The sequence below is a fragment of the Gymnoscopelus braueri genome (genome assembly GCF_963280865.1).
Source record: "Gymnoscopelus braueri genome assembly, chromosome: 2".
NCBI lineage: Eukaryota > Metazoa > Chordata > Actinopteri > Myctophiformes > Myctophidae > Gymnoscopelus > Gymnoscopelus braueri.
Window position 1 is genome coordinate 36038244 of NC_137604.1, and position 25149 is coordinate 36063392.

The 25149-nt window shown below is 43.3% G+C and overlaps 2 protein-coding genes across 2 annotated transcripts; both read right to left on the bottom strand.

Annotated features, from left to right (window-relative positions):
• Positions 1–358: 358 nt before the first annotated feature.
• On the bottom strand, positions 359–15618 carry slc25a10b (solute carrier family 25 member 10b). Its single transcript, XM_080449941.1, has 11 exons — positions 14896–15618; positions 10031–10150; positions 5792–5906; positions 5621–5669; positions 5312–5353; positions 5050–5093; positions 4843–4913; positions 3949–4041; positions 3692–3769; positions 3510–3566; positions 359–3042 (listed from the first exon to the last, which is right to left on the bottom strand). The coding sequence occupies exons 1-11, from the start codon at positions 14983–14985 to the stop codon at positions 2941–2943; spliced, it is 861 nt and encodes a 286-aa protein (XP_080306067.1). The 5' UTR covers positions 14986–15618; the 3' UTR covers positions 359–2940.
• Positions 15619–18947: 3329 nt separating this feature from the next.
• On the bottom strand, positions 18948–20488 carry LOC308078798 (claudin-4-like). The gene is made up of 2 exons (XM_080420148.1): positions 20420–20488; positions 18948–20194 (listed from the first exon to the last, which is right to left on the bottom strand). Exon 2 carries the CDS (start codon positions 19991–19993, stop codon positions 19322–19324), a length of 672 nt encoding a protein of 223 aa, XP_080276274.1. The 5' UTR covers positions 19994–20194; positions 20420–20488; the 3' UTR covers positions 18948–19321.
• Between the last annotated feature and the right edge of the window lie 4661 nt (positions 20489–25149).

The following is a 25149-nucleotide window of genomic DNA, read 5'->3' on the forward strand; positions in this document are numbered from 1 at the left end:
GCTCACTTCCTCCACACTGGTGAATATCACCACTGAACTCCACTCTTATGCCAGGAAGGACACAAGCTGACATTGTCATGCCATTCATTCTGTACTCATAGGTATTTGGTGTTACCATGGCGCTGTTATGAGACTGGGGCGGCTTATACTTGTACTGATAGTGTCATATACTGTAGGCAAGTTTTGATACTGGCAGCACATTCACTGCAGTGCAACAAGGAGTAGCAGAATACTGTACATAAAAAACAACACTGAGTCAGTGTTGTTGGTTATTGGTTTGCATGTTTGTGTGTCACAAACAAAATAAAGGTTAATGGGTTTCACACATTCCCACAACATGAAATCAAGTCTGACATGATTTTTCTTTTTCATTAGTAATTTATTTCCAAAATAATTAGTTAATGATCTACAAAATAACATTTCACAGCCTTTCACAATAAGTCTGTCCAGCTCGTCTGTTTTGTATTTCTTTGCGTTAGAGTGATGTCAGCACGACTTCTTACTATGGCTGATACAGTAAGAATCACTTTATTCAAGTAATGAGCTTTAGCCATGCACGCACGCACGCACACAAACACACACACAACTGCTATCCTCGGCAGCAGACACAACGGACCATACATGATGCATTTTTTGGAAACAAAGAAGTGAGCAAGCATGGGTTTGGAGAGACATAGATCCCTCTATCCTTTTGGCTTCTATGAACTCTCCACTGTATACTATAGCCTCCTAGAGCTTCATTCACACTGTACCATACTGCCCCCTTGGGGACACAAACGATAAGGTTATTTAACGGTCCAATCTTTCATTCTAAGGATAACTAATGACTACAGTCTCAAAACACTGGTAGTATCCTCCCCATTGGAATCATGCATCTGTCTTGGTGTTGAGAAGCATGTTCGTAGCTTTGAATATGTACCTACTGTATTATGTGTACTGTACAGTACAGCATGTGTTCTGGACAGTGTTGCATGTGTCTGCATACTGGCATGAGTCCAGGATTATAATAAAGTGCCTTGTATAACAGCAGCATCCTAAGTGGAGTACAAGGAGATTGTGGCTGAAGGAGATGGTAGCATTACAGATTGAGATTTAACTGTATATCAATTCTCTATGCTTCATAAAAGGCATCAGAGAGGGCTTGTAGTTGAATTTGTCATACATAGTTTCAAAATACACAAAAACTGGCTTAAACATACTTGTTTAGGTCATAATTGTTTACATGTATTTCTTTTATGTAGAATTATATTTCAACAATATATTTTAACCAATAAAAACATGTTTTGTATATTTTGAAACATACAAATCATACTGATAATTGAGTTTATTATCAGTATGAGCAAAGCCACTTCTGAGCACATATTTCAGCATTCTTTTATAAATGCTGCAGAATTGAGGTTATCCCAGTGGCTCACTTGGAAAGAGTACATACCACATCAATAAGGCTATATAGTCCTTCCTGCAACTGGCCTGGGTTCGAATCTGACCCGAGGCTCTTTACTGCATGTCATGTCATCCCTTCTTTCTCTCCTGCCTTTTCTGTCGCTCTCTCACTGTCACTATCAGAAATAAAACAGCTAAAAAATTATCTTTAAAAATAATAGAATTATCTCCCAGCCTTTCTGAAAGCATCAAGACAATGGGAAGAGAAGTCAACACAATGTTGAAAGTTTTACAGAAAGAGGATCAAAATAAGTTATGTTATGGCAGGTGAGTTAGTGAAGTCTGTTTGCAATGCTAAAATATCAGCATAGTGAACGCAAACAAGTGAAAAAATTGCAATATTGTACAATTCAGGGCCATGTTAATAATCAAAAACGATTGTTATGTATCTACATAAATGTTAATCTAACGGTTCAGAGTAGTGCAGTGAGACGCATATAGGGTCTACTCTAGTGTCTGAGATGTGTGCCGTGTTCAGCAGGCACAGTTGGCACTGTAGGGATATTAAAGGACACATGGAAAAGGTTCATGGAAGCCTGGGTCTTGGTGCAAGTAAACCTGGAAGGAACAAAGCAATATACCGGTACTCAAAACTGAGTAAATTGGTAGTGGAACTAAAAACTTACAATGAACTATAACTCAGACTCCTGTGTATGTAAATGGCAGTATTGGTGGTGGTGGCAGATTCTTACTGTAGTTTGGATCCTACATTTCATGCTCAGTATGCAACTGTTGGGTACCCTTTGTTAGCTCTACACTAAAGCATGAACACTACACTACAAGAGAGTGGGTAAACATGTCCCCAAGCACTCTCTCCAAGAACAACATCCGGTAGATTAACAACTTAATAGCAGCTCAAATCTCATTTTGAATTAGCAGTATCAGAGAAACAGTAGTTGAATGAAATCAAAGAAATGCTGAGGATGATGCTCCTTAACTCTTGACTTAACGCTAAATCTTAAGATGTTAAGGTACCATGAACATTTGAACATTACAGGTATCATTAAAAATAATAAAGATGTCCCTTCCTTGCATTTTAACATGGGCAGGTCATTCCAGTGAACATATATCAATTTAGATAATCTTTATAAATCTCCATTCCTTGTGTGGTCTCATGGTGATGATGATGGAAACTAATAAATTAGACTTGGCCATCGTTTTATGTGGGCTTTCTCTGGCAATTCCAGTTAAGGGTTCACAAGCATTCTTGTGTTCACCCTTGCCACTGCAAGTCAGTCACCATGAATATTTGGCTTCCAGTTTCCACACAAGAACTGACAAGATAGACAAGGAGAGAAAGAAAAAGGGAAATCTACACAACCCCATGAATCTTCACTTCACTTCCATTCTTCTGCACTTCTTCCAATCCTTGCGATTGGCCAGAACAGAGCAAGGGCCAGGCATTTTGGAATGGGACAGTGACAGCCTGTGTGACACACTGGTTGACCTTGCAGGGTGGGCAGGGGGTCGGAAGGTCAGAGGTCATCCGCAGCACGCTCAGGAGATGATGATGATGCCAAAGTAGTTCTTGAGCTGCTCCAGGAACATGAAGGTGAGCACTGTGTGAGGAATCAACCGGATCCCAGCCGGGACGAGACCCTGCAGGCAGCATTAGACAGATGATTAGGACCCTGATCTGCTATTACTGTAGTTAGCTAGGTGTTGTCCAATTACAATTCTCATTTTTAGCAACGTATCTCTTCAGTGACATTTAATCAAAATCAGGAAATTGATCAAAATTCATACTTGTGGCATCAAGGTATTGAGGACATATTAGTAAGTTATGTACAAGGCCCTCCATGTGTGAAGACACAGTGAGGAGTCTTGGATGTTAAACAACTTTAAGCAAGGATTCAAAGATTAAACAGGGCAGGGTCTTATCTTATTCGTAATTATCCGTAATGCCAGAGAAAAGCTGTTAGTGGAATCTAGGGCCACTGTATCGACAGTGAGCTACTGTACTCAAATGACTCAAATAATGTGATTTCCTGTGATATGGAACGTATCACCCAAAGACACAAACTATACACCCGATAGACAGAGATGTGCGTGTGATGGGCTCAAACCTTGTAGAACCCCATTGGACCCAGTTTAGCAGTGTCTCGCACGCAATGCATCACCCCCTGTAGACACAAACACACACACATACACACACACTTAAAACTGATATTGGGAAAGACAGGAGGTTGGAGGAGAGTTGCCAGAGAAAGTAAATGAGTAAATGAGTAATATGGAATGAGGCACTCACTGAGTACTCTCCTTTAGAGTTCATGAGCCTCGTCTTCATCACATCCAGAGGTTGACACAGGAATGTAGCACAGCCTCCCTGAAAATCAAACAGTTTATGAGTGACTGTGTGTGTATATAAAAGACTGTGAAAGTAAACCAGAGAGAGAGAGAGAGAGAGAAATATATTATGGAACTGTAAACATGAACTACATTCTAACATTGTAAATCCAATGTATTGGTCCATCTGTTTAACCAATGAGGCGGACTGATACTCACAGCAATGAAGCTAGCGAGGAAATGTGTGAACATGTTATCCCCCATCATGCCTGTTCCTATCACCAGCTGCTTGGCCTGGTCATAACATGCCAGCTAGATGGGAGGGGATTAACATTCATGTTAAAAGAGCATTAAGTATTATGCAATGATTACGTTCTGACTGTATTGAAGCAGGCTATTCCCACAGGAGGACATAGATTCAGACTATAGTGAATGCTATAGTTTTTACATAAATTAGTTGATTAACGTTGGTGACAAGACCATGTAGCAGCATGAGCAATTACATTTTAAGCAATTATAGTTTATCTTAACCCTTTAAGACCGGGAACGCATCTGTGTCACTTTAGATTTCTTTGGCTATTCGAAAATAGCAGATATACAAGCTCACTCGGTGCCGCGCTATGAGCTTGTATATCTGCAATTTTTTGGGGAAAAAAGTTGTGAATATTTGTGCAAATCTTTGAATATATATATAAATTTTTAACTCAAATCTTTAGCTTCTGGGGGTCCCTGGAACAAAATATTTTCAGATGGGGTCCGCGGCCAAATACTTATAATTTTGGGTGTCCTTGACATGAAAAGGTTTGAGAACCACTGATATATATAGCAACATACGTTTAAAAAAATAAAATAAAAACTGTTAGGATTTAGAAGACATTTTGTATAAAGATTTCAGTTACAAATGCTCGCTTAAAAAAAGTATATATATTCAAAGATTTTCACACATTTTCAAGATTTTTCAAAAATAGCAGATCTACAAGCTCATAGCGCGGCACAGAGCCCAAAGAAATCAAAACATGACCCAGATGCGTTCCCGGTCTTAATGGGTTAACATCTATACTGTATCTTGTGCAGCCTGTAAAGGAACTTTGAGCTGCAGACTACATGGCTCACCTGTCCCACAGTGACCAGTGCTCCTCTGCTGGAGGCCATGGTAGCTCCAGAGAACAGTCTTTTCACACCCTCTACGGGACAAGGAAAGGTCAGGCATTGAGCAGGTGGGGATAGAGCATTGTGTCTGTGTACAGTATAGGAGTACATTCAAAGGTAAATTGCATAGGATTACGTAGATTTCCCCACTGGTGGGTTGTACAATCCTACCTTCCCTGAAGACTCTGTATACTCCATCGACAGCGTGTTTGTAACTGGGAGAGACAAACACAGGTAGGTCATACAATACGCAAGCGAAAAGTCCAGCAGCAGCCTTCGTCAGGTTTGTCAACAGTGGTATATATACGATACGTATATTTTGACTATATCTTTCTGGTTTTGAACTTGGAACCTTTCGTTCGTAAAGCAATGACACACTCCAATCCTGCTGTTGAGTACTAAACTATTGCTTCTAGTGAACCACAGGACTCACTTTCTCCTCAGCTCTGGTGGTAGCTTGACATCATTCTGCATCCTTCAAAGAAACAGGAATTTGTTTAGTTTCGCTGTTCAGACACCAACTAGTAAGAATACAAAACAAAACAACAACAACAAACGCTTCTGTAGCATTTGTAGCATGCAATTGTTGTTTGGTGACAGTTGTGTGTATATGTATGTACATCTATGTACTGTATGTTATTTGTATTTTTACCTAGCAGGCACTGTAGGTGTTCAATAAAAATGTCCTTGAAATTAATTTCATAATAATATAGAATATGTGTATGAATGTTGACATTCTTACCTGACATTCACCAGGTCTGCTGGTGTACCAACAAAACCCCCAGTGAAACCTGTAGGCAGAAACAGAGACGTCAGAGAGAGTGTGAGAGTGAGTGTGCGTGTGCGTGTGCGTGTGCGTGTGCGTGTGCGTGTGCGTGTGCGTGTGCATGTGCGTGTGTGACTGTGTTCTTACCGCCAAAAGCTGCCAGCATGACCTTCTGGTAGAAAGGCATGGGGCCTGTGTTAGTGCTGCCCATCATGTCTCTCACGGTCTCATAGACAGCAAACCTAGTCATGGAATAGGACAGCTACAAACAAAGAGCAGAGCAGAGAGATACATTAAGATTAAGAAGCAAAAACCACAACAGGATAGGTGGGCACCAAAACCATCTTGGCACTGTATTGCAAAATGAGTATCACAATATAAATGGAATGCAAAGACAAATGGGGTTAATTAAAATTAGCAGTCTGAATTCTAGTCACTCCTCACACTAGACACACTTCATCCCACCACCAGGGGGAGCCTCTGCTATACAGTGCAAGCTGTGGAGCTTAAACGGGTATTTCACTATAAAACACTTCTGGGGTCATTTTAACATACTGCGTGAAGGGGCCATGTTTTCATATTACTTTTGATAGCGCCACCAGGAGGAGGATTTATGCAAAACACATTTTACTCCTACAGTAAAAAAAACTTCACGCAAATCGGTACACATTATTGTTATTGTCATGTCATCAAGAAGGATTTTTCAGATTTTTCATATTCCATCCTGATTGGCTAAGATTGACTTATATTACCTGGACTGGCAGAGACCTGTGCTCTGTGGAGCAAATCTTTTCTACTTTTATTTAATTTCATTGTTATTTCATTTTTTTCATAAAAAAAAAAGACAACTGAAAAACACTTCTAATTCTCCTTCACGCTTTATAAAGCACAATATTAGTCACCAGAAGCAGGAATGTGTGTTTTCAGTGAGTCTAACATTGTTAAAATTGAGTGATATCTAATATCTAAATATTGAATGAAGCAACTTAAACACTGGGGTGCACACAAAAGCACGAGTAGACATTAAAATGTCCCAAGGTGTTTTAAAGTGTAGTTATGGGAGGTGAGATCTGAATATCCAAACAGCTACCTTTAGCACCAGATTGGATGAGACGGCTATTGCTGTGCCCGCCTGTTTCCTAAACATTAAGCCAGTCACAGTGCCTCAGCCGTTCTACCATCCACCAGTCACATTTGTTCTCCCATGGGGAGACAGCCACAGACAGCAGTGTCCCCAACCCACCTCCCTAGTTTTCAGTTTGTTATAGGGAGGGGGTGGGGTGTGTGTGTGTGTGTGTGTGTGCATGTGTGTGTGCGTGTGTCCAGGGCTGAAACATGCTGCAGAACAGGCTGATGTATTTTACATTCCAACTCCATTTGACCTTTATTTACCGAGATGCTTCCGCTGCAGCGACTACATTTGTCTCAAGTGTTGAAAAGGGCATTGTCCAATAACAGACACACAGGATCAGAGGCCAAGCAAATATAACCGTCTGCAATGGTCTTTCATAAACCACTTGAACTTTGCGAAAGTCCTTAAGACACCATTACTGCTTGTCTTTGGCAGTTGGCAGTCCAATCCGATCTCACACAACTTAGTATACATTGCACGGACTGGCAGTCAAAGTACTCCAGGACACACACGCACACGCACACATGCTTTGTAGATTACAGTTTACTTAGCTGCTGCAACCCTTTTAACACCCATTAGAAGAACTTCCTTTCCTTATTTGACTTATTACATATGTATTATACAGATGCTATCAACACAATTGGGTGTAACTTGTTACTAGGGCGATAGTACCTACTATAGGGTATGAGTTATCTTGCATTGGTTTTGACCTTGACCTGATAAGAAATTGCTTTGTTATACAGTTTAAGACACAGTTAGGAAATAGAAAGACGCAATAAGATGGCAAGATGTCACAACTTAAAAGAGAATAGAACATTAATCTTACAATTCACTAAAAACAATATAAGGAAGAGTCAAATATATAAAATAAAAAATTAAGTGACTATAACAAAACCAGAGTGCCTAAATCAAATGTACATCAGATGATATGCCATTGGTAAATATAAAACAAAATAATTGAATTTAGAAGAGGTAATTAATAATATAATATAAATGATGTCTTAAGGTCCTTACACACCGGCGAATATGCGAATATACGCAAAATTCGGACTCGTTCCGAATAATTAAAAGACGCATTTTCGCTCCGCGAAACTGATGTGGAAGCTTGCATTGACTTTATAAGGTTTTTTAAAAAAAAGTATTTATTTGCATGAAGAATTCGCCCCGGTGTGTAAGGACCTTTAATGTTAACTTTTTTCTTTTGACCCCTAATAAATCAGTTAGTTGAGAATGAGAAGTGTGATTGCATCAAGTCTCATGATGTCTGTCGTGCTTTTTTGTGTGTCCTTTGTTTTGTAACAATTGAATAAAAATTAAGTAATAAAAACAAAAAAAAGGTCTCATGATGTCAGTGACCAGTCACACGTTTCAACAGACCAAACAAGCAGAGCTTTGAATCTTGCTCACTATAGTGTTAAACCAAAATGTAAAAATACAGCGTTCTTTATTTTATCTCAAATATTTCATCATCAGAACATACTGTACCATGTCATGTAGTATTTAGCTGGGTTAAAGCTGTACAGTCAATTCAGTTCAGCTGTGATAAGGCTGTATAATCAATTCAGCCTTCCATTAAAGCAGGGGTCAGAGAACACGTTTGTATGAACGTGTACTATGGTGTGGTACTGTTGGGTACAGGGAAGCAACTAAGGCTGTTGGTGCTCCCTATGTATGGAACAAAATGGGAACAAAAAAGTAAGTTAATGTCCTTGTTTCTTTTGCTATTTTAAGATTTTTAGCTGACCTTACGCCCGACCTACACCAGACTTTTCAAAGCGACACCCACACACGTGCATATACGCACACACGTCACGCACACACGCACTTTTAAATCCAGTCCTATTTTAAAGCCTGCGTATGCGGGGCTCGCGTATCCGCGTGCCTGGTGTAGACGGTATCATTGATATCAATTGGATCTTTCCAAACGCGCTGGTGTAGGTCGGGCGTTATACTGGAAGAAGGCATATACTGCACCTGCTTGGTATAATATTTGGTATCAATATTTTTTTTAAAACCTTTTTTGTATGTGTCCCTTGTTGTCTATGTTATGTCTGTAAGATCATTGTTGTAACTGTCTTTTTGTATACACGGCGCTATTGCAAAAGACACCCTGGTTTCAATGGATTTCCCTGAAATAAACATTTCAATCAATGATGTCAGATGTCGATGACATATCTGTGACATATGAATCCGAATGTGGGCAAGGTTTCAGCAGGACCACATCCTCTTTGACTTCCAATAGCAATTAACCACTTAAACCCCAGCATCCGAATTCTGGGTAAAACTTCGCAGAAAATAGCCGATCGACAAGCTTACAACGCGTCGCGCTTGTCGATCGGCTATTTTCAGCAAAGGCTTTCCCCACAATAACAGAAGACAGATAATACACTAGCATAGAGCCCCTGACTCCGCTCAACCATATGGGGTGTAAGTGGTTAAAGTTAAATATTCCAGGCCCGGAATGCTAATGCTAACACTGACAGCGTGTCGCGGGTTCGAATCCCGATTCTGACGACCTTTGCTGTGTGTCACTTCCCAGCTCTCTCTCCCTATTTCCTGTCAGTCTACTGTATTCTATCAATAAAGGCAGAAAAAGCCCCCAAAAAGCTAAACATTCCAAAAAGTATAAAACATGTGGCCATATGGCAGCGCGTATACAAAGTTTGGTATGAGATTAGCTACGCACGCACGCACGCACACACGCACACGCACACGCACACACACACACACACACACACACACACACACACACACACACACAGCATTTCAGCCTTCTTGTGTACGGTGAGTTTTTGTGTTTTATTACAATAAACAAATCAATATTAGAAATGTGAGTGCCTGAATCTGTATCCAATTTAGCTTTTTAATATCAGTCATCGTAAAACGATATGCAGGAACGGTAAAGACATCATAACATGTACAGAACACGCTTTTCACACATGACTGCAGGCGTAAGAGAACACCATTGTTTTTCCATGAATATAACCACAGAGAAATCGTAGCTGAATCAACTAAACCACAGAGAGCTATCAGTGGACTCATGTCGACAGGAGGGACAAAAGATGTATAAACAAGCCAAACCAAACAAGAGCGAGAGAGATTTGATAAGCACTTTTATGTAACGCTGACTGGAACAGAATTATACTAGAGCACACTACTATAAAGTATGCATTGACTGGTGCATTAAGGCATGGTGACTGCACAAATAAATATACAAATCAACACTAGCACACAGAACATGCTCACACACTCACCTGTCTACAAAGAGAGGCAGAGAGGCCACTATATAGAGCCAGCAGTCCGTCATTCTTCACCACATGAACAGCCATCCCCATCATCCTCATCTTCACCTCCTGCTGTGTCTGCAGGTGCACCTGATGACAAGCAGAAGCCCTACGTTAGAGCTGTTGAACATGCTGTACATAAATGGTGCTGAAATACAATGTCAACTGGTCTATTATCTATAGACCATAGAAGTGTTCAGTATGTACACACACACTCACTGGAATGAAGACAAACATGCATTTACAGGCACTCACACACATACAAAACTACAGTACAGTAGAATCCGAAGTGATATTCTGATGATTGTTACATGCATTAAAAACACAAAGAATTGATATTTTTAGAACATTAACGCAAATCTGTAAGATTCAAGTCCTAACCAGGGATTTGAACTTGGGTATCCCGTGTGAGTGCCATAACTTTGGGCAGAGGAGATATTGCGCTTTGAGCTCCCCGCGATACGGTCTTAATTGTTTAACATTAACATACTCCTCTGCATACAATTTTTGAAGACTTTGACAGACTTCGAAAAAACTAATCCCAGTGCACGGCTGACCAGTAGGTTTAATTGAGCGAGGTTCGGAATAAAGTGGGTTCAACTGTACTGCGGAGTGCAGATTCATACACAGTCTGGAATGTTAATTTAACTGAGAGTGTAAAAATTGACCCTTAAGGGTCAACCCTAACTTTAACAGTGTTAAATAAACACTGAGGATTTTGCTGTGTATCTCAAATTGTGGAGATCTGAGCACTGGCATGCAGGAAAGGGCATGCCCAGTCTCTCTGGTGGTGGAGATAAAGTGATGTAAGTGATGTTGAGATGTTGTAAGTGATGTTGTACACATTCAGTACACACAAACAAAACAAAGCCATGCATGTCTGGTACAGAAACATGCAACACAGTGGTGTGCTCAGCCAAACAGATAATGCAAGGTGGAAAGAGGACCAGGTCGAGTATTAGTGGCTGAGACGTGGCATGTGACAATGAAGGAGGTGTCTTCTTGTCTCTTAGGCAAGTGAAATTTCTCAATCAATACTTTCAAAATACACCCCCGATATTAGCTACCTGTAAGCATTCCGTGGGGTGAGGGTGATAGTGAGTCGCCTGGTGTGCAATGCCCGTGTCACAGTTTGGCCGATAGTGCCTTGCTCAAGTGGCGGTGGGCACCACCTTTGTCAATACACCCACCTGCCGGTGCTCTGAATCAAACCACCAACCTTTTAACCTCTCTACCTCTAGACCAACCTGCCTCCTGAAAAGCAAATAAAATATAAAAAATGAAAATATCCTAACAGCAGTACTTAATGTGGTACAACTATAGTAGTACTATGCCAGCTGCATAGATATATATGTAACATTATACATCAATAATATTTTTTAAAAATATATCTGAGAGTTAATTTTAACTCTGGGGGTATAAAAATGAACCTGGCCATTCGGGTCTGTTTCTACAGTCTCTAGAGTTAAATTGACTCTCAGGACTTTACTGGGCACATTAAAAAAACATCAGGAGGGAATGCAGCTTCAGCTTGCGGCCAGTTTGTTGCTATTAAAGGCTAAAGTTGGCTCTGAGTCTGAATGATAGGTAATAACTGTGCTACACAGGTGGTGGCAAGGGCACTCAATAAATCTCTCAAATGGTAGACAATGACGTGCAGTACGTGCGCATGCACAAACACGCACACAGGCACGTAAAAGTGAATTGCCCTTTAAGTTGTCAGGGAAGGTCTTATCTATATAAACCCGGGCTTCATTCCAACTGTGGCCTCTGCCTGCATTCAACCAATCAGCACTGAGAATGCCTTAGGCCTGAAGGCCACAGAGCCATTCAAAACATAATCATCATGCCTCTGTCTTCCTCTCTCCCACCATCTCATCGCTAACTTGAATCAATGGATGTTTGATTTGATTCACTATTCCATTAAACACTACTTTATCTACCAGTCTTCAACCGTGATCAGGTTGGGTATCATTTCCTCCAGTGTTCGACCAGTATAGTTTTGCCAGTCAGCACTGAGCCGAGCCGTCAGTCAGATGCCAAGTTCTGATCATGAGAATTGAGAGGACAAAATGCAACAGTGCTGCTTCATGCACATACACATACACATACACATACATACACTGAACACCATTGGTTCTCAAAGTGGGGTCTGGGGATCCCAAGGGGTCCTTGGGGGGTACCAGGGGGTCCCCAGCTAAATGTGTTAATACAGCATCACAATCATTTCAACCACTTTAACCATATTTTAGACTTTGGCTATTCAAAAATAGCAGATCTACGAGCTTGTAGATCTGCTATTTTTGAAAGATCTTGAAAAATGTGTGCAAATGTGTGCAAAATAATTGCATATTTTTGTTAAACTCAAATCTTTGCTTCTGGGGGTCCCTGGAACAAAATATTTTGAGATGGGGGTCCGCAGCCAAATACATATCATTTTGGGGGTCCTTGACATGAAAAGGTTTGAGAACCACTGCTGTACACATCCCCCCCACACACACACGCCCTAGTAAAGCCTCAGTTATACTTACTGTAGTTGTCTGGCTCAGTAAATAGCAGATCTGCAAGCTCTACAAGATCTACAACGTTGTGAGCTTGTATATCTGCTATTTACGACATGCAACACCAACTTGCAACCAAGTATAAATCAGGTTACACCCGATTGTGTTGATAGCATCTGTATAATATATAATATTGTTACAAGTCAAATAAGGACAGGCAGTTGTGTGTGTGTTAAAAGGGTTGCAGCAGCTAAGTAAACAGTAATCTACAAAGCGTGTGTGTGTACTCTCTCGCAGAGTGATACATTTAGAGTCTAGTTAGTCAAAGCCTAGGTCCCTGAAGAACAGTAACACACCGGTAATCACATGTTCTCTATGGTAATCACATGTTCTCTACTTTAAATTACACTACAATTAGGCTATGTATTTTTAGATGTAAATTAATTAAAAGAGACTGCATTAAATAGCCGAAACTGTTATTCACAAGACATAATAATGGGGTTTAAACTGCATGCATAATCCATGTTTTGTTTGCAAGAGCCCATCACAGTAGTACTGTACTATTGTGATGATGTGATGTGTTTTATCTGGATACAATAACTAGACAAACATTTATTTTAAAATGTACAAATGGAGATGATCTACAGACTTCATGTTGATTATTATTATACTTTTCCTGTGTGTGTGTGTGTGTGTGTGTGTGTGTGTGTGTGTGTGTGTGTGTGTGTGTGTGTGTGTGTGTGTGTGTGTGTGTGTGTGTGTGTGTGTGTGTGTGTGTGTGTGTGTGTGTGTGTGTGTGTGCGTGTGCGATAGACAAGACACACAGATAGAACAGGAACCATGTGGCCCGACCACACGGTACAAAACTCCAAACTCTTTCAATCATTCTCTCTCCCAGTCAAATTCCTTGAAAAACTTGAATCATGTATACTGTGGAAAAATGTGCTGCCAACGACAACTCACTCAATTGTGTGTGTGCAGAGAGCGAGAGAGATATTTTGCTGCTCATCTACATTCATCAGCCACGGTCAATGAGGTGAGACAAGCTCACAGGCCTGATACTGTTTCATAGGTAGAGGTAGGAAAGACAATGTTTTATTTCTAAACATCTGAATTCAGCACTTAAATGGAGTGGAGCATTGACACAGTATCTACACCGTTATCCACCACATGACCATACATATGCCTACGAAAAGGTCATTTCTTGGTCTTTCAGGCAGCATCCTCCTGCTAGTGTACTGCATGCAAGCACTTACCCACTTAAACCCTCTCTACTTAATTAGTAAATGTGACATCTATGAACTTTTCTTTTTTTTAAAACTCTACACCCAATATCTTCCCAGAAAATAGCCCATATACGGCTATTTTTGGCGAATGTTCCCCCAGAACAGGGATGCTAGTGTTCCAAGTAATTGCACAGTAATACTAAACTAATAAGATTATTACCTAACTGCACTGCAGGCTATGATGTACTGCACAGTGCACAATGTAATAACAGTGACATTTTTCATAAGTAATCCTACTGCCTTGAGCTGTTGTTTGAGGTGATGTCGGTAAAGTTGAACCCAGCTGCTGTGTCCTCTGCTGACTCTGCGGTGACCCAAAACAGACACTGCATGACCCATCCAGATACACTTGGCTACACATGCAGCAAGCTTTGTGCTGACATGACATGTGTGACCTTGGGGCTTGGAAGGGAGAGTGATTGTGATTGTGTGGAATGTGACTTCATCATATAAACGGTAACTTAAAATAAATCTGTCTTCAATATCTCAAATTGCACCAGCATGAAAATGTGACACCGTCACTCACAGACTTTAAAAGCCCAATGTAGGCTATGGGTCAATAATTACACTGACTGAGGCACACTTTAAGGAGAGAGAGAATGAGAGGCGAATCCAACACATGTTGCAGGTGTTTGCCTGCTGTATTCGCTAGGTTGTGTAGAGCAGTGGTTCACAAAGTGGGCTCCAGGGATCCGCCGGGGTCCTTGAAGGGGATCCCCAGCCAAATTAGTTAATATAGCATCACAATCAGTTTAACCACTTTAACGTCCCCTACATTGGCTATTTTCAAATTAAAGAATTTGTTTTGGAAATTTTGAATTATAAATTGTGTATGGGGGTCCTGGCACAAAATGTTTTCAGATAGGGGTCCGTGGCCAAAACACATTCATTTGGGGGTCATTGATATTTGAGAACCACTGAGGAGGAGGAGTAGCACAGATGTTCTTAACTCTCTTCAGGAAACAGCTGGAAGCCTCGTCCCGCAGACAGGCCTCAGGTTAAGCTACACATGCATAGTACTGTCTGCCTCCATAATGCACTAACTTACCTTGATGAGATCCAGAGGATGCGTGCAGCATGCAGCCCCGCAGGAGGCGAGCCCCCCGAAATACCACCGCGACATCCGCTTCTCCGTCATGTTTCCACAGAGTCAGACAGCAGGCAGGCTACCCCCGGGAACCTGGGCTCTGGATTGGACCGTACCGTGCCAACAACACAGTGACTTCCTCTCCTCTATCTATCTATCTACCACAGTGCTGCTGCTGTTCTCCCGTCAGGCCTGCGTCCCCACGTCGCTCGCTGCTGTAGCTTCGCGGTTCTAAATGATAGACTCGTCTCGGACTCGTTAATCTTCAAACATACCGGGGCCGGCGGTCGAATGCGTCACACGGCGAGACGAGGGGACTTTGGGTTCCCAGCAGCTTCACGCGCACACGCACGCCACATCATGTCCCAGCAGCACATCACGGACGGTGGAAGCTGCTGCATGCATGCAGGGTCAGCGCGTGATAGGAAGGAGGGGAGGGGGGGTTGTGTCTGTGAGAGCTTGCACGCGCAGCCAATTGCCACTGCGGACAGAGGAGCTGCCTTCCCTTCCCGTGGGGCTGGTGGTCCGGGGTAGATCCAAAGTTCGCCGACGTGCGTGTGTGCATGTGAAAGAAGTGTGTGTTATTATCAGCGAGGTCTGCTTCAAACACCCCGGCTACTAGTCTTCTTCTTCTACGACTTTTTTCACCCGCAGCAGTGCAGTGTATTTACAACCTCACACACACACACACACACACACAACACAGCCCACTTTCATCATTGTCAACCTCCCTGAGGTTTTTAAAGAGACACGCACCCTCGTCGGGCTGCATAGCCATGCCGGAAGCCCTTCCTGTCTCTTTAAGGAGAAACATACAATACAGCATTCTCGGCAAACCCAAAGTTCTGAGTTCTTCTGAGCTAAAGTCAACCACATTCTCTCTCTCTCTCTCTCTCTCTCTCTCTCTCTCTCTCTCTCTCTCTCTCTCTCCCTGCCTATATTTTCTGCATTATATATTATACGATATATATATATATATATATATATATATATATATATATATATATATATATATATATATATATATCATGTATATATATATACGTATATATTCATATATATTCTGTAATATGCATATATGTAGCCTATAGACTGGAGTCATGCTGTACATATTGCATTATATTTACATGAAAAGAACCAAACTACACTTGCTGTGACAAAGGGCTAAGGGCATACAATGTGCCTCTGTTTCGTGCCTCATTGGTATGTGGGCTTGCGCCAAATAAATCCTGTGTGGTGTGGAGACATGTAGCCATTGTAGAACTGTTAGTAGGGTAGAATGTCTGCAGGCATTCTGCTGCTGGGGAAGGCCTTCGTGTTATGACAGGTGTTTCAACGACTTCGGAGTCACGGTCACTGGCAGTGGCTGCCTACTGTAGCTAGTTACAATCTATAATAATTGCTCAAGTTAAGTCACCTTTATTTATATAGCACATTTAAAAACAACAGGAGTTGACCCAAAGTGCTTGTACTACATAATGACTCAACAATCCAGGGCAAAGGGCAAAGTTGCAAAAGGAAGCCAGTTTCTTTCAACAAACACACATGTACACAAGACGTGTGTGCACAGAGATATCCTCACTCTATCTCATTGTCTCACTTTATCTCTCTCTCACCCTCCCTGTGTGTGTGTGTGTGTGTGTGTGTGTGTGTGTGTGTGTGTGTGTGTGTGTGTGTGTGTGTGTGTGTGTGTGTGTGAGAGAGAGAGACAGTATTGTTTGTTCTTCATTAGCATACTTGATAAAACAGCAAGACTGGATGTGTGTGTAGAGAGGGACAGAGAAGGGAATAAGGTCAGGGTAATTCCCATTGGATGCTGAGTGAGCTTTTGAAACTACTGGAACTTTGAGAAAGGTCTGGAGATAACACTGAACTACAGCTATCTGTGGAGTTTCACCCTCAGGGTCTATCACCTAGTGTCTCTAATCTGTCGCCACACTGAAACAAGGCCATGGGGCTCAGTCAGTATTTCTACACACCATTTCACCATTTCTACCACCATTTTTACACACATGAAGAAATGCAATGTCCTGTTGTGTGCCTTTCATGCAAAAACAAAACTGCAGACTGTTCAATAATCAGCCACCTTCCTCCTGTTTTGTCTGTGTCCGTTTCTATGGTCATTTCCAACTGCTTAGGCCAGCAGTTCCCAAACCTTTCTGGATCGGGGCCCACTTGAAAATCTCTAAAGCGTTCGCGGCCCACATCTGACCACTTAACTTGGAGTTAAGTGGTCAGATAGGTGGGCCGCGAGCATTTTCAGAGCATGTTTATTTTAATGATCTATTAAGGGAGGGTATCACAATGAAAACTCATTTTTCAAGCTTTTAAAGAAAAATGTTTGCATATTAAAGTTATATCATTCAAATGTTTTGCCAATTATTTGGTGGCCCACTTGCAATATCCTGACGGCCCGCCATTGTACCACAGGTTGGAAATTGCTGACTTAGGCTAGCTCTGGTTCATATGGACCAGAGCTAGGCTTAGGCTATCTCCAATATGCATGCACATAGTCTTTACATTTGTGTACAAGTAATTTTCTTGATCCCTGTGAGAAAGGCAATAGTAGTCCAAGTCCAATGATGCCAGACATGCACCAGCTTGTTTTACCTTTGATTATGAAATCAACTTTCAGGGCAGTAAAACTCACTGCTCATTGGTGTTTAGGGACCTCTAGTGGCTAAATGCTAATACTAACATTCTGTCACATTGAAGCACAAAGATAGACCTAAATTAGTATGCTGTCAGAAGTATTCTGTATTTTAATATAGACAGTGGCTGATGGTCTAATTGGCTTCCGCTTAACTCCAGTCCCAACTCTCTTCCCTGAGATCTGATTAGTGATCACCAATAAAAAAGAAAGAAAGAAATAATTAGAAAGTCAGAATTGTATGTTTCTGTTTTGAATTTGTAAACAGGAGTAGCCTGAGTTTGGATGGAATATCTATGATGACCTTCAATGACATTATCTAACTAACTTGACGCTGTGTAAGATGACAATTTCCTCGGTAAAGTGATTATGCACTCTCAAACCAGGAAGCAGATGGCTGCATAAATGCTGGCTATTGTTATCAAAGAACCATCATAGTAAATAATGTTTTCTTGTGAGTGGGTCAGTGGGATAGTCATGACTCACACTGGCACGTGCTATAAAGATCGTCTTTGTTCGTTATGTTTCTTCTGTGTGATTATCTTTGTTCTGTGAATCTGTGTACTCTCTTACAGAGAGAGAGAGCACATTAGTGTACTGGAAAAAAACTATGATTGACAGCAAGATATGTAGATTCTGTTTTCCTGTACCTGACCTGCGACTAACAGAAATAATAAAAAATGGGATGTAAAAAGTAGGCCTAGTAGTAATAATAATGCATCTCTATAGGTCTTCCTCGGATGAGGCCTCCAGTGGCGTGGATGGACTCCAATTTTGAAAGGTAATCCAGTTTTTCCTCAGTTCTGTTTCAACATAGCATAGGATGACTGCAGAACATGGAAAGTACAGTAGATCACACATACTGTCTATATATACTCTACAGTCTGCAGTACATATACAGTACAGTACATATAGTACCATTACCTATACAATCTCTCCCATGGGAGTGCGTGTTCACAAGGCAAACAGTTATCAAAAAATTCCACACATCGCCCACACATGCAGCGTACACAGATATACATACGCACATTGGCCCTCTGTACACAAACTGCCCACTCAGAGCACAAACACAAATGGGCATGCACGCACACACGCACACAAACACACACACACACACACACACACACACACACACACACACACACACACACACACACACACACACACACACACACACACACACACACACACACACACACACACACACACACACACAAATGCATACTGTACTGTACACTGAGGAGGCAGAGTGGCATTTTAGAAATGGCAGTTACACACATTAATAAACATCTGGCTATTAGAACACCCCACAGTTCATTTTAACACCCACCCAAATATGCCATACATGACAATTAGAAAACACTTCATTTGAACAGATCTTTATTATAAATAGAAATAACAGACATCACACACTTTAAAATAATTAACAGAGCTTGGGAATCACGATAATTTCTGTTATTGAACATGAAATGTATAAAAAAGAAAATGAAAATTCACATAAAACATTTAATAAGCTCAAAGTGTTTCAAAAGAGAAACAATATGATACAAATGTGAATTGACCTCATCATGTCAGAAAGTTGCTCTGACTAGTTTTTGGTCCCTATCTTTTTGGGTAACTTATATATCCTGTTAAGTATAATGTATAATAAACATGTGTAATGTGTATATGTTTATATGACTGTAAGTGTGGGCTTGTTTCTTTGTACATGTTCCATATGTCATAAAAAAAAACATCTCATACAAAAGACTTCTCCTGCTGTTTAGCCTCTCCTGATGCCACTTGTGGTGATGGGTTGTTTTTCACTGGAACACCAAAAGTAGGGAGAGCTGTCCCACCTGGTGGGGCAGAGCCTGCATTCAACAGCGCCCCTCCCACCATCAGCAGCACACTTGTCACCCAGCCAAGGTACAATGCTGGCCCCAGCTCCCTTTTTAGAGGTGCTGCAACATTTGGGTCATAGAAATCCCGGATTACTGAGTGGGCAGTCCAACAGACGGGTATCAGGTAGACCAGGCCAGCTAAGAGGAAGAGGAGCCCGGCGATCCTCGACAGGCGAGCCTTGGGGACCTGGTTACCGTCTCCCATGCAGTGAGTACCTTTTGCCCCAGCCACCCCAAGTGTTAGGGCCAGCACGCACAGGAGCAAGGCCAGTACAGTGAGGCCACGGGCAGCCTGAAGAGAGACCGTTAGAGCCAAGGTGGAGTCATAGGTCTTGCACTGGATCTGACCTGTTGTCTGGGAAAGACAGTTCATCCACAGTCCTTCCCACAGCACCTGAGCGATCACCAGCTCTCCCCCTACAAAGGCAGAAATGCGCCAGAGTGGTGCAGCACACACCAGCGCTCCACCGACCCAGCCCAGCACAGCCAACAGCATACCCAGCACCTGAAGACCCGTAGATGCCATGGTCACACAAAAAAAGTATAGTCTTTGATCTTGCGGTAGTCGAAAATTCAAAAGTATTTTTTTCCCCTCAGGACTTTTTGAAGGTAAACTTGCAGTTCTGTGATTCTTTTGTAGATAGTGATGGTGTTATCACAGTGTTTGTCTTAGATGGTCATCCTTCCTCCTCCGAGCAGCCTCTCTTGGTTAACACTGTGGAATGTACTGAAAAAGTGAAACAACATTGTTTATTCACTCAGTAAAATGTGAAACAAACAAGCATACTGTAGATGGTTGTTACTTAAAAATATATGAATCTGCTAAACAGTGTACAGTACTGTTTATACTGTACATAAATAATGCAATACATAAAATTGTAGATATTGCAGATTTACTGTAAGGCTGGTCCCTCATGGGTCCAGCAAAAATCAAAAATTCTGTGAAACTTACTTCAGTAGCCATATGATTACGTCCAACAGCCGTGTTTTGGTTGTCCTCTGTGTTCCTCTGTGGTAAAACAATGTCAGTGTGACTGGCCAGTCTGTCTCTCTGGAGCTCATACACATAGGGTGTAGGAGGGCAGCAATGTGGAATACTGCATGCATCACACACACACACACGCACGCACGCACACACGCACACACGCACACACACACGCACACGCGCACACGCACACACGCACACACGCACACACGCACACACGCACACACACACACACACACACACACACACACACACGTCCATACACACATGTACATACGCACAGGCATGCATGCACACACATACACATGCCACCAGTTATGCAAAAAAGGATGGTAGTGCACAAGGACACTTTGTTACAAGATATTGCAGCGAGCTCATGGACTAGGAATGAGGAAAGTTTGTCTCCCTCTGTTTATCTTTCTCTAATTCTCTCTGTTTGTCTTTTTAGCTTGTGTACAGAACTCTGATTGAATGCTAAAATTATAGTTACTTAATATAAAAACCCTGAATTCAGATAAATAGAAATGTGTGAACAAAAGTTCAAAGAATCAGAAATGTGTGTGTGTGTGTATGTGTGTGTGTGTGTGTGTGTGTGTGTGTGTGTGTGTGTGTGTGTGTGTGTGTGTGTGTGTGTGTGTGTGTGTGTGTGTGTGTGTGTGTGTGTGTGTGTGTGTGTGAGTGAACATGCTGTGTGAGTATTCGGTTAACTTTCTTCTGAGTGACCTGTCAGATTTAGTTAAAAGGTGACAGAAGAAGAAGAAAGGGGGGGCCTTTCTCTTCAAGTAAAAGAGTTTCCTGTTTATTGTGTGTGTGTGTGTGTGTGTGTGTGTGTGTGTGTGTGTGTGTGTGTGTGTGTGTGTGTGTGTGTGTGTGTGTGTGTGTGTGTGTGTGTGTGTGTGTGTGTGTGTGTGTGTGTGTGTGTGTGTGTGTGTGTGTGTGTGTGTGTAAAATAAACAGTGCAACAAGACAAAGCCCCACTAGCAGACATGTGGTAGCAGACTGTTCAATGGGGCTTTTGTTAAATAGAAATGGAAATTGTTGCCTAAGGGAGGCGCTAGAGGAAAGGCCACAGAGACACCAAAATACATAGGGTTCATCCTCCGGGGAACATGAAGGGTTTACAGCAAACTCAATGGCAATTTATAGGCAGTTTTCAAGATACCTTATTTGGGACCAAATAACATAACTATATATGTCATTAGAGGCCTGCCACTATAGCGGGAACCTCTTCATCCTCTGAGCAACAACTCTTTACTCATACCAAAAACTATTACCATATCGTTTTTTTCTCTTTTTTTTTTGTTTTCTTCCCAAATCTTCCCAAAAAAATCTTGCCTATCTATAAAAAAAACTTCTAGACATCTGTTTTGCTCTTCCTATACCTGAGAACTTGGTGGGGCACTCTATCCATCACCCAGGCTTATCTGAGATGGCTCTAAATAAGAGTAAGTTCGTAATTATGTGAACTGCAGGGAGCTATTTCTGAAGCTGTGATGCTGACAGACAGCTTTCATCTGAATCAAATTGATGGGTTTGGTGTAATGTTTTCCACTAGTATGTGTTATGTCAACTTTGTGCATGTGCTTCAGTTTACAGTTATATTTGATGTTTTACTGAACATAATCTGTGGTGTGTTCTGAGGCTACAGTTCTTGCAGGAATATTAAGTACAGGCTCCAGCCTCCAGGATTGTTGTACATAATCCTCCACTAGATGGAATTGTTATGTTTCCCCTCATTGGATCACTCCAATGTGGGTATCACTCCGCGGCGGAGGGATACATTCGAGGTAAGGATTAACTGATTCACTACCGTGCGCACCTGTGCGTGCGTGGGGGTGTGGCCTCCCCTATATAGGCACACCACACCCACGTGCGCCTGCTTTTTCATTTCTCGGCGGAACATTCAGGTTCAAGGTCGGTAAGTGAGCAGAGAAGGTATGTAACCTCTACTATAGCTCAATTATTTCACATCCAAGTGTTCTCAGTGGCTAGGTTTAGCCTGGAGCTGCTAACTTTGTAGCCCTCCTCACGAGAACTCTTTATTATTGTGCCGTGTGTACCATTTATGCTGGTTGCTAAATGTTTGTAGCGCTGTTAGCGCTGGTTAGCAGCCGGCTGCACTAACCAAGCCTCAGCTTGTACTAGCTTTGCTAGCTGTTCTGAGGTCTTTTTGTGCTTTCTTTCCTTGTTTCGCAGGAATCCCAATTAAAGGAAATTCTGCTTTATATTATTATATATATATTATAGTTTGTATTTAAAGAGACAGTCAGTTTTACCATAACCTGGTGCTGACTGTTATTCCCCTTAGCTGACAGGCATCTCCATAACCTGGAAGCCTGGTCAGACTGTTGTGCTTTATATTTCAAATTTTGTGTTTTCAGTCAGTTTTACCATAACCTGGTGCTGACTGTTATTCCCCTTAGCTGACAGGCATCTCCATAACCTGGAAGCCTGGTCAGTCTGTTGTTTGCTGACTACATTTATTACTGTTTAGGGGATAAGTGTAGTGTTTTCAGTTACAGCTGTGACCCAGGTGTAAGACCCTTACGGGGCGGCCATTGTCTTTGGGCCTCTCCCCTGGTAATTCCCTTACCGGGTGCAGTGCGTAGGGAGAGGCGACCCTGCCACGGCGTGCCAGGGGCACGGGGCCACTACAGGATGTCAGCCCTTTGTGTCAAGTGCAGAGAGGACATCCCACCTGGGGATGCGCATGCATCTTGCATGCACTGCCTGGGGCTGGTCCATGCAGAGGAGGCGGTTAGGCGCCCTAATGGCTGCCTGTACTGCTGTGTCTTCTCTGAGCGCCTGAGAGTGGCCCGACTGGGGGCCATGCGGGCCTGGGTGGCTCAGGCCTTGGCTCCAGCTGAGGACCGTAGATCTCTGCCTCCCTCCGGTGTGGTGAGCCGCCATCACAGTAGTCCTGCTCGCAGTGCGGGCGGGCGTGGAGAGCTGACCTGGCATCAGCAGGTGGACGCTGACCAGGGAGACGACATTCTCTCAGTGGAGGCCAGCGAGGGCCTTTGGCTGGGAGATGACGCCGGCACTGTTAACCGCAGGTCCGAGCAGTCAGCGGGGCCCTCTGAGGGGGGCAGTGACCGCCCTGATGTGGCCCTTGCCATGCAGGAAGGGGTCCAGGACCTTGTAGAGAGGATCAGAGTTACCCTGGACATTGCCCAGGAGGGTCCTCCGGGCAGCCCAACAGTGGTGCCCATATCCAGTGCCTTCAAGGAGGCCATGATGGAAGGCTGGGCTGAAAAAAGAGGCCGCTTCCACTTTACCTCTGATTCAGGGCCATGGGCTTTCATGGCAGAGCCTGATTCCCTTGGCCTCCGGGAGTACCCAACCATGGACTCCATGATTGCAGCCATGGTCCTGCCAGATAAGGACATCATTGGCAAAACCCCACGTCTTAAGCCTGGTCCTCCCAGGACGTTTGACGATGACCTCAAGACGGTCTATGGTTCACTGACAGCGGGGGGACGCCTGTCTAATGCAGTGATGCTCCTCCACGCCTACCTGCAGAGCTTGCTGCCCCAGGTCACAGGGGATAGAGGACCTCTCTCTCAAGAGGTGAAACTGGTCTCTGACCTGATCGGCCAGATCCAGAGAGACATGGCCCGGGCTAATGGGAAAGCCTTGGGCCAGATCGTGACTGCTAGGCGCCACCTTTGGCTGGCACAGACCAAGCTGCCTTCCTCTATGCAGAGCACGTTTGCTGACCTCCCCCTGACCCCCGGTGTTACCTTTGGGCCCGGGGTCGATGATATCTTGCGGCAGACGGACAGGGTCCGAAAGGATCGGGAGACCCTGAAACATTTCATGCCTCCACCTCGGGTCCGTGCCCCTCCTTTCAGGCCAGGCCGACCAGACCGAGGTGGCCCTCCACCGTCCGGGAGGACGGCAGAGTCCTTGCCTACTCGGCAGCCCCAGGCTGCGTCACCTAACCCGGCTCAGAGGTGAGTCGACAGGCGCAGAGAGGGGGACCGCCGTCGGGGACACATCGAGACTGGAAGGCCCAGACGCGCCACTCCTAAGGGGGGCGGGCCTCAGCAGTCAACCTGACAGTGTCGCCGGCCTCGGCCGCTTCTCCCAGGCCCAAAGGGCAATCTGGGAGGAGCGGGTGGAGTCCCCATGGGTTCTTTCTACCATGCTCCAAGGGTACAGACTCCAATTCCAAGGCCGGCCGCCTCCATTCACGGGTATCCATCCTACAACAGTGGCCGACCCCCTGAAGAGGGAAGTGCTACGGAAGGAGATATCCGTACTGCTGGACAAGGACGCCATCAGGATACTACGGCCGCTAGAACGGCTAGGTGGGTTCTACTCGACCTATTTTGTCATTCCCAAAAAGGGCGGGGGGCTTCGCCCTATTCTCGATCTGCGAAGGGTGAATCGCTGGCTAAAGCGGTTAAAGTTCCGTATGCTTTCCCCAGCTCGTGTTCTTCAGGCCATGTCGAAGGGCCTATGGTTCACGACGATCGACTTGAAGGATGCGTATTTCCAAATTCCCATGCATCCATCCTGTTGGAAGTACCTCCGGTTCGCCTTCGAAGGGAGGGCTTACGAATTCATGGTCCTTCCCTTCGGGTTTTCGCTGGCGCCACGGACATTTACCAAATGCATGGTGGCAGTCCTCGCGCCCTTGGCAGCCAGAGGTCTGACGATACTAAACTATCTGGACGACTGGCTAATTTGCG

Excerpts from the sequence above, each read along its gene's own strand:
- slc25a10b (XM_080449941.1), bottom strand. The coding sequence starts at position 14,985 with ATGACGGAGAAGCGGATGTCGCGGTGGTATTTCGGGGGGCTCGCCTCC. Across the intron at positions 5,354-5,620 it reads GCAGACCTGGTGAATGTCAG|GATGCAGAATGATGTCAAGC; the intron begins GTAAGAATGTCA and ends GTTTCTTTGAAG. Across the intron at positions 4,042-4,842 it reads CACTGGTCACTGTGGGACAG|CTGGCATGTTATGACCAGGC; the intron begins GTGAGCCATGTA and ends CCTCCCATCTAG.
- LOC308078798 (XM_080420148.1), bottom strand. The coding sequence starts at position 19,993 with ATGGCATCTACGGGTCTTCAGGTGCTGGGTATGCTGTTGGCTGTGCTG.